General features: G+C 46.3%; 1 protein-coding gene across 1 annotated transcript; it reads left to right on the forward strand.

The window, feature by feature from the left end:
* The first annotated feature begins 4,485 nt into the window (after positions 1–4,485).
* On the forward strand, positions 4,486–7,706 carry Mgp (matrix Gla protein). Its single transcript, XM_050135226.1, has 4 exons — positions 4,486–4,647; positions 5,902–5,934; positions 6,909–6,984; positions 7,348–7,706. The coding sequence occupies exons 1-4, from the start codon at positions 4,587–4,589 to the stop codon at positions 7,487–7,489; spliced, it is 312 nt and encodes a 103-aa protein (XP_049991183.1). The 5' UTR covers positions 4,486–4,586; the 3' UTR covers positions 7,490–7,706.
* Positions 7,707–9,710: the final 2,004 nt, after the last annotated feature.

Raw genomic sequence — 9,710 nt, forward strand, 5'->3', positions numbered from 1 at the left:
GCCATCATATTACATGGCCTTCTCTGAGGCCACCCAGCTGTAAAACAGGCTCTAAATAAAAGGAGACACTAATTAAATCTGTATCCTGTAAACTCCTGACTGCACAAGGACAGGAAGCATGGCAGTACCTTTTCCCCTTCACTGTATTTCCATCTTAGAATTGCACATAGAAAGTACACAATACGTTGGTTGGGTGGTAGGTACAAGGATGGATGCATGGATGCATGGATGGACGGATGGATGGATGGACAGAGGGATGGATGCATGGATGTATAGATCGATGGATGGACACATGGACACATGGACAAAAGGATGGACAAAAGCACAGATGGATGGGTAGGCAGCTGATTGTGGCTAGAGCGTGCTGTTTTGTGTTCCTCCTGAGAGTGGGGTTGGGAGGTCTTTTATCCTTCTGTGACCTCTGTCGCCTGGTCACCACCCTGGTTGGGAGATCTTGTACTCTTCTGTGACCTCTGTCCCCTGGCCACCACCCTGCCAGTGTTGCTCAAGAGAATTCTGTGCTTTAGAAACATGGCACTTCTATGGCTACCTTACACTTTTGTAGATGCTCCTGAGGTTGCCTTATCATTCTCTCTACTAAGTAGAACTTCCCTTGGGTTAAGAAGAAATGACTCTGTAGACATTTGTCATAATTATTTAAATCCAAATGTAAGTTGGAACTTTGAATGATTCAGAATTTACAAGTTAGATCTTAGGAAAATGGATGCTGTCAGCCAAAATTAATCATGGAACATCAAATAACTCCCAGTAATTCTCAAAGGATAATTTATCATTCCAAACCATCTTATCAATAACCAAAGTAGCTTCTCTGACTTCCTCATGCCTCATTTTCAGTACATCTCACACTCCAAGGGTATCTTGGAGGTTTTCAGCTCTATAACACAAACTGTCTAGAACTCCAAATCTCCAAAGATCTACTCATGTCTTCCTCTCCACTTTTCTACTTCCGTTCTTTTCTTCTTTCTCTATTCAGATGAATCAATCTGGCCCGTTGCAATGCAGAGGCCATGCCTGCTCGCAGGGTGGGCCACGTACTCTTTTTGAGAATTAATTAGGGCCTACAGAAATAGATCAGTCATTGAAGTACTCACCAGACAAGCTTGAGAACCTGTGCTGGGTCCCCCAGAACCCATAAAAACAGTCAGGCACAGTGTTGCAATGCCAGCAATGGGGAGACAGAGGCAGGAGGATCCCTAAAGTGTGCTGGTCAGCCACTTAAACAAAACTGGCAAGTTACAGCTTCAGTGAGAGACCCTGTCTCAAAAACTAAGGTGATGAGTTATTGGTGGAAACACCTAACATCAACCTCCAGCCTACACGCGCACACACACACACAAACACACATACACATACACACAGACTCGCACACACATGCACGCACACACATACCTGAACATACGCACAAACTAATATACACTATATTTACACATATATGACTGACTTGGAGTAGAAAACACAGCTCAGTGACAAAGGGGTTGCCTAGCCAGCATAAATCCAGGCCTGCATTAGAGTTCCAGCACCCACAAAGAAACCAACAGAAAGATCATGTGATTAGAGTTGATGTCTACAACATTATACTGGGACTGGAAATGATATTAGAGCAGGAAAGGCAGGAATCTGAATTTCAAAGCATTAATGGTTTTTATGAGTGGCCTGCAGGTAGTATCACTGGAAAGTCAGAAATAGATGAACAATGAAAAGAAAGGAGAGGCCACAAAGCGACAGTACCCAACAGAAAAGCTTCGACCTTGTGAAATCCTAGATTGTGAAAAGAGCAGCTGGTGGGCCTGAGGGGTCTGGTGGCAGCGACATTAAAACAACTTATCAGGAGAGCGGAAACGCTTCGGTTGGAAAGAATCGTCAGGGCCAAGGCCTGTGAGAAGCATGAAAGAGTACTGTTGGCATCCTTACCCGGGGACAGAGGAGGGACCATCGCCACTGAGTGCAGGAGGCCAGAACTTCACCAGTTACCTTGATCTGATCGTCATGCAGAGTGACAGCAGGGGCCTTCAAAACTGCTTTAAGAGGTCCTTATTTTAAGTAGCCCAATGCAGGGTTGGCGAGGTAGCTCAGTTGGGAAAGGCAGCTGACAATGTGAGGTCAATCCCCAAAACCCACAGCATCTGTATTCCCAACACTCCTATGGGAATATGGGAGAGGAAGATAGACTCACCAGGAAGCTCACTGGATGCCTCCAACAAGAAGGTGAGAAGCCACTGCTAAAGTTGCCCTCTGACCTTCACAGATAAACGCACGTGCACGCGTTCACGCAAAGTCTAGCACTTGAGGGGCAAAGGTAGGTGGATCTCTGTGAGTTCAAGGCCAGCCTGGTCTGCGTAATGAGTTCCAGGACAGAGAGAGCTACATAGTGAGACTCTGTCTCAAATAAATAAATAAATAAATAAATAAATAAATAAATAAATAAATACAAGCAAAAAACAATTTTAAAAATATATAAGAATTTTATTGTGGGTGTGTACATGCACATATGTGTGGGGGCCCACAGAAGCCAGAAGAGAGCATCAGAGTCTCTAGAGCAGAGTTACAGGCAGCTCCAGTACCCAGTGTGTCTTCTGGAAAATAAACTCCAGCACTCTGCAAGAGCCGCAGGCCCCTAAACTACTCGTCCACCTCTGCAGCCCATAAATAAGTGAAGGGAAAAGCAGAGATGTATTGGTTCTTGGGCCCACTGGTCTTGCAGATTGTTTAATAGGGAATCCTGCAGCCTCTGTAAAGGCCTTTCCCAGGGTGGGAGGTGGAGGGACAGCAATGTCTCAAGGAGACAAAAGGTCCAGCAGGCCACTCTCTGTCTTTTCATGCCAAGCTCCAAGTCCTGAGGCCATAGATCTTCTACAGTGTGCTTCTGAGACCCAAGTCTGTTGGACCACAAAGAAAACTCATGGGACCCACAATGGAGCACCGACCTGAAATCTCAAGGTCCAAATCAGGAGCAGAAGGAGAGAGAGCACGAGCAAGGAACTCAGGACCGCGAGGGGTGCACCCACACACTGAGACAATGGGGATGTTCTATCGGGAACTCACCAAGGCCAGCTGGCCTGGGTCTGAAAAAGCCTGGGTTAAAACAGGTCTCGCTGAACATAGTGGACAATGAGGACTACTGAGACCTCAAGAACAATGGCAATGGGTTTTTGATCCTACTGCACCTATTGGTTTAGTGGGAGCCTAGGCAGTTTCGTGGATGCTCACCTTACTAGACCTGGATGGAGGTGGGTGGTCCTTGGACTTCCCACAGGGCAGGGAACCCTGATTGCTCTTTGGGCTGACGAGGGAGGGGGACTTGATTGGGGGAGGGGGAGGGAAAGGGGAGGCTGTGGTGGGGAAGAGACAGAAATCTTTAATAAATGAATAAATGAATAAATAAATAAATAAATAAATATAAAAAAAAGAAAAAAGAAAAGAAAAAAAAAGAAAACTCATGGGATTCCAAGCAGCCAAGACAGTGTGGGGTAGAAGAGTTTCCTCAGGGAGAGAGGGAGAGAAAGGGATCCTTCAGAGAGCCAGAGGTTCCATATTGAAATTCTCCTGTTAGATAAGCAACAGGCCCCAGACCTTCTGGCAGAGTGAAATACAGATGTGTGAAAATTTGCTTGGGAGGGTTCATTACAGTCAAGGCCAAGGGCATAGCCCAGAGCTATTCCTGACTCCTAGGGCAGGTGCACGACTAGCCTGTAGCTAACACACGGCTCCTAAACACCGTGTCATGTACTTTATCCTGCTCATGAAGAGTCTATCACATTGGCTCAGTACAAGCAGGGGTGTTGTGAGAACATGGGCAGTGAGTATCTTCATCCCTACCAACAGGCGCAGTCAGTAGCATTACCCCGGGAGAGCATTAGGGCGTAAGATTAGACTAATGCCACAAAATTAAAGAATCAGGTTACTGGGTAGGTAATGAACAAAACTGGGGTACCCACATCTCTACCCCACTGAACCCTTGGAAAGCTCCATAAACTGCCTATTATCAGGCAAATGCCTGATTGGTCTAGAATTGACAATTCTGCCCTGCTGTGCAGATGTCTAAACTGTCACAGCATAGAGAGTGGGGGCCTTTCTCTCCAGGATCTCTCCTCCATCCGTCTGGGTAACAAAGAGAACACTACAGCTCTGTCTGCTGATCAAGCCCCAACAGCCAGCGGTCAGGGCCAGCAAGTAGATCAGAGGAAGAATTCGAAAGGCAAACCTGTGTTTGCGGTAACAGCCCTCTCCGTGGGCATGTGCCCAGGTCTGGCTAGCAAACAGAGGGTGGCCACAACTTCTGCACCAGGACAGCATCCTGCTGTAGCACAGCCGGGGCCAGCAGTGTGGGGAAACTGCCCACGCTGTGGAGATACTATCTGGAAGGAATGAGGACTTGGGAGAAGTCCCAAGGCGAGTTTAGTGCCAAACCACCCCACCTTTTCCAGCCCCCGGCTGCTGGTTCCTCCCCCTTCGGCTGCTCAAGTTCCTATAAAAGCAGCTCAGCCTTCGCTGCTAGCAGTGTAGGAGCCTCTCCCCTCTGCTGCTGTGCAAGACACAGAGGCAAACTCACACGACACCGAGACACCATGAAGAGCCTGCTCCCTCTGACCATTCTGGCTGCCCTGGCTGTGGCAGCCCTGTGCTACGGTGAGAAACCTTTCCCTTGCTGTCAGTGGGGTTTCCTTTCCTGCCTCTGGCTTCCTTTCTCCGTTTATTCTCCTGGCTCCTCTCCTTTCTCCTTTCTCTGTTATAACCCAGAGAATCATGAACCCTGCCTTGGTCATCGGTCACTCCATCGCACCTGTTTTATATTCTAAACAGCCCGATGCATGTGAGCTTGACAGGTTCTTCCCATTATGAATCTTCCAGAAATGAATACGGTTCTTCCAGGAATGAGTCTGCATGCCTGGAAACCAAGATATTCCAGAATTGTCGGTTCCCAGCCCCTATCGTCTTCTTTAAGAACGCTTATTGAAACTTGAGTATTGACGGGTTAAGGATATTTGGTCAGTCTTTCACTTTAAGAAAATACGTTTTCATGGGAAGTAATAGCTAGAGATAGACCTTTTAGGGACAGAAAATACCATGAGCGTAGTGCGCTTATTCTGCAAATTCATTTTTTAAAAGAAGCTTTACAGCTGAATTTTAGAAAATTATCAGTTTCAAAACTATTTGCAAAAGACACTTCTTTCTGCTACCTGTGTGTTGTTAAGTCATCTGTGATTTGTTTACAGATTTGAAGCCAATTTATTTACATAATTCCATTGAAATTGTGCTGGCCATATTTAGTTGTTTTTAAACCTAAATTGTATAAACAGCTCTAACACTATGCTTCTCAACATTTGAATTATCCATAAACTTTCTGTGTGCACTTTTGATTTCCTCGCCTCCTTTTCCACTTTGCAGGCACTACTTATAAACACAGCCTTTTATTCCCACTTTGCCCACTGTGTTCAGGAGAGACATGGGAAGCAAGAGCATTTGCTTTGACGTCCTCTCCACCCTGGCCTTGTGCCCAGTTTGAGCTGTGAGAGGGAGCCAGTGGTTTCTGAGGCTGCTAATTTAACACCCATTCTTAAGAGCCATTTCGAACCCTCTTAGAAGCTGTCTGGGTCAGGCAGCTCAATAACCACCCTGGAGCTCCCTGCCTGGAGAAGCCTGGTTGCTGTCAACCTTCAACTCGACTCTAGTCTCAAACCGGCCCTGAGTATGTCAGAGAGATGAGCAAGAAGACTCCCAAAGCAGAGAGAGAAAGAAAGGAGCAACTCCTAACTCCTGTGTTGCTGGAATGTCTTAACAGCTGCCTTGCTCTATGCACTATTCCCACCTTCTTGACTCTTGCTTCCCCTTCTCCCTCTACAAAGACAGCATATGACAAATAAGTCTTTCTTTTAATTGCAGAATCTCACGAAAGCATGGAGTCCTATGAAATCAGTAAGTAAATGCCTGGCGACCTTATTTCAGTTGCTTGCTTTAAAGAACAGCACCTTGTTTTTCAAAGTCAAGTGCTGGTCAGGTCTATGACAGAGAAGGAAGGGAGGAGTGGGCCTCCTTGGGAGACCTGGAGTTTTAGCCCCAGTGACTAAAACTGTCCCAGTGAGCAACGTTCAAGCTTCAAGCCGTGTAATATGACATTAAGCTGCATCCGGAGAGCTTGGAAATTTTAAGTTGACATCACATCAGCCACACGGGTGGAAAATGAGGAGTAATGACAACTGAGAAAGCACAGAACAGGAGCAGCCAGCTGGGAGCCCACAGGCGTCAGCATCAGCTTCGGCGCCTGAGTAGAGAGACTTGGAAAGTCTGGCTATGGCCAGGAGCCGAACAGTATCCGCATTTTTGCTTGGTTAATCTGAAGGGTTTTGTTTTTCTGTTTTGGCTTGATTTTTGACTCGGTGGCTGTCTCCCGTAACCCAGCTGGCCTCCTACTCAGGATACAACTGAGGATAAGTTTCAACTCCTCATCCTCCTGCCTCCACCTCCCAAGTAATGAAAACACAAGTATGCACCCCCATGCCAGGCCTCACTCATGTTTAATTTCTTCCTTGTTTTCATATATTTAACTTGCCCCTGTACTGGTGTCCTATGGTCTACTTTGTAGGTCCAAATGATGAGAAAATTTCTCTTGAAATGCATTAAAAACGCCCTGAGTGGGTATTACCAAAAGTAGCAAAGGATTGCCCAAAGACAAAACAGATAAGATTTGGTGTGGCCCATGTGACAAGTCCCCAGGACACATAAATGCCCGTGCAGTTTATAAAATCTACTTTGTACTCTTTTTATTTTTTCCTACCCCCGGTTACAGAGGAGGAGGTTAGTGGGATCTCAGATGGATTTGCCCTCAGAATACTCAAAAATATTTTCATCGGCTGCTCCATGAAAGAACACTTACTGATTTTCTGTTCTAGGTCCCTTCATCAACAGGAGAAACGCCAACACCTTTATTTCCCCTCAGCAGAGATGGCGCGCTAAAGCCCAAGAGAGGTGCGTACCTCAACTTGATGGGGGTAGCTGCGCCATAGCAGAGATCTGGACGGAGTGGGAAAGAGGTTTATCACTATTTCTATGTCTTGAACTCAGAGAACTGAAAAGCAAGACAGAGAAAACAGCATGTTTAGAAACTCCTCTGCTTTGGGGTTAAAAAGGAAATGGGGAGGAAGGAAACGGAGACAGAAAGAAAGCTTCCATTTTTATTCATAAAAATAATATCAAAATAAAACCTGCTCTCTGCTGGGGAGAACATGCCTGTTCTTCAAACACTCCTTAGTGTTGGGGGAAGGGTTCCACCCAGTACCCCCCCCCCCAACCTTTCCTCCCTTTCTGACTGCCTCTTCCTCCACTCTCCAGGATCCGGGAGCGCAACAAGCCTGCCTATGAGATCAACAGGGAAGCTTGCGACGACTATAAGCTGTGTGAGCGCTATGCCTTGGTCTACGGATACAACGCTGCCTACAACCGCTACTTCAGGCAGCGCCGAGGAGCCAAATAAGAGGACGACAAAATAACGATTTTTTTGCTCCAGAGTCTCGTTTTGTATCCCCCTGCAGTAGCAATACGGAAGTACACAGACGCATGCGCATTGCTTGTTTCCTACATGATGTCTTGTCCGGCTGCGCTACTCCTTCCTGTGCCCAGATTGAAAGTAACAAAAGAACAGTGTTAAGAAATGTGTTTATATATAATAAAATTCTGGTTTGATACTTTCACTTCATGACTTCGTTTTCTTCTGGGAAATGCTATGACAGTGAAGTCATAATGGCCTGAGTGTTGGTGGTTGTGTTGACCTTGTGTGTACCGTTGAGTGGAGGTATAACCACATAGAAATTAGAGCTCACCTCATTTGTTTCCCATCTGTCGTGCATAAAATTAAATCACCTCTGTACCAAGGCCATGTAGAAAAAGAAAGATGAAACGAAAAAAGACAACAATGGAAAACACACGACAAAATGTCCCAGTTCAATCTAACTCTGTCCATAATCACATATGTGAATAGTCTATGCAATCCAGTTTTAAACAGCTGCATAAGCTGGTATTGTGTGTAGACACACACATATGCGTGCACACACGTGTGCATGCATACAAGCACACACACACAAGTCTACTCACCCCCAGTAGGAAACCCATGACAGACCAAGACTGTGAACAACTGAGTTTCTATTGGGGTCACATAGAGGGTACGACTGAAGGGTTACTTATAGGAGTGGAGACAACTCCAAGGCAGCTTCCTCACCCCAAAGGGCTTGCAGGCAGGTCAATGGGTGGGGGATCTTTTCTCTGCAGCACAGCTGCTCAGAGCCGGCTCTGCCGTTGTTTCCAGTCTCGGGCTGGACTTCCTGGGCCTGAGTCTTAGCTTCCCCAGACAGGTGGAGCTTGTTTGTGTCCTGCACCTCATTCCGGAAAGGAAGGCCTCTATCAGAGGAAACTGCAGTACAACCACTGGTATAATTCACAGTACATTTATATCATTCTTTGTCAAGATTTGTTTTAATTATATGTATTTGTGGAGGGTGGAGCATATGTTAGCAAGGGTGCCTACCTGAAGTGAGTCACCTTGCCCTAGTCCAAACCTTTTCCCAAAGCTGCTCAGCACAGTGTATAAAGACCCCTATACTAGTATCTTCTGGTCTTATTGCCTCTTCATCCAATCAACAAAATTAGTTAAAATAAAATTTTAATGATTCAACATTCTGTCCTGAATTGACTTTGATTCCTAACCCCAAGACGTTGCTTCGACTGCTTCTGCTTCATCTCCTCATCAGCCAGGGCTCAGCCCTGCTCCAGAAGGCCCTCTTCTGAACCACAGACACCGTCCTCTACCCGATTACTGCTAGACTTCTTCCATGCCCGCTCACCAGTAACTAATTCCCAGCCATTGGTGTCACTTTGGAGCAAACAAGGTTGACCCAGTCTGTGGATCCTGAAAGCCAAGGGTCTTTAAGAAGCATGTGTTACAACCCCAAACAAGCAAACTGTGGCAGTGTTTGCTGTGCATAGAACACACACACACACCCTGACAATTAATGTGTGAAAGCAAAAGGGACTGGATGTATTTATTCCCTTTGGGGATTTATATCTTCAACTCTGTGATTCTAATCAATGAGAATGGAGAACCTGGTTCATGTAGAGTGGAAATCCTCAGTACAGAACACAGAAGGAATTCCATGTAGTTCCAAAAACACTCTGGAACTTCAGGTCCTTCGCGCTGGGTGACCAGGCAGGTAGCAAATGAAGACACCATCTTCCTAACAGGGGTAACCAAGCCTGCTCATCGGGAGAAGGTGGGGCTCCTGGAGAAGCAGGAGGCACGCACTTGATGTCCTGGCACTGCGCTCGTATATCTCTTGCTACTTTCCAGAGCTGTGACTGCAGACAAATAATAAAGCGGTCGCAAAGGAGGATGAGGTGGGGCTGGAGAGATGGCTCAGCAGGCAAGAGCACTGCCTGCTCTTCCAAAGGTCCCAAGTTCAATTCCCAGCAACCACATGGTGGCTCACAACCATCTGTAATGAAATCTGGTGCCCTCTTCTGGCCTGCAGGCAGAGTACTGAAAATACTGTATACATAATAAATAAATTTTTTAAAAAAGGAGGACAAGATGGCCAGAGTTGACCACACTCAAGACCGGGGTTCCATCTCCCCAACCAAGTTAGACACGATGGCCACCAGATGTGCTAAGAGTTAGGGAAGCCTGGAACAGGAAGTTTCTAAAA

The sequence above is a fragment of the Alexandromys fortis genome, unplaced genomic scaffold (assembly GCF_014885135.2).
Source record: "Alexandromys fortis isolate MF-2015 unplaced genomic scaffold, M_Fortis_MF-2015_v1.1 scaffold_21, whole genome shotgun sequence".
Taxonomy (NCBI): Eukaryota; Metazoa; Chordata; class Mammalia; order Rodentia; family Cricetidae; genus Alexandromys; species Alexandromys fortis.

What these genes read in the sequence shown, in the direction of transcription:
- Mgp (XM_050135226.1), top strand. Translation starts at nt 4,587, where the DNA reads ATGAAGAGCCTGCTCCCTCTGACCATTCTGGCTGCCCTGGCTGTGGCA. An exon ending in TGTGGCAGCCCTGTGCTACG is followed by an intron (nt 4,648 to 5,901) that starts GTGAGAAACCTT and finishes TTTTAATTGCAG; the next exon opens with AATCTCACGAAAGCATGGAG. An exon ending in CATGGAGTCCTATGAAATCA is followed by an intron (nt 5,935 to 6,908) that starts GTAAGTAAATGC and finishes TTTCTGTTCTAG; the next exon opens with GTCCCTTCATCAACAGGAGA.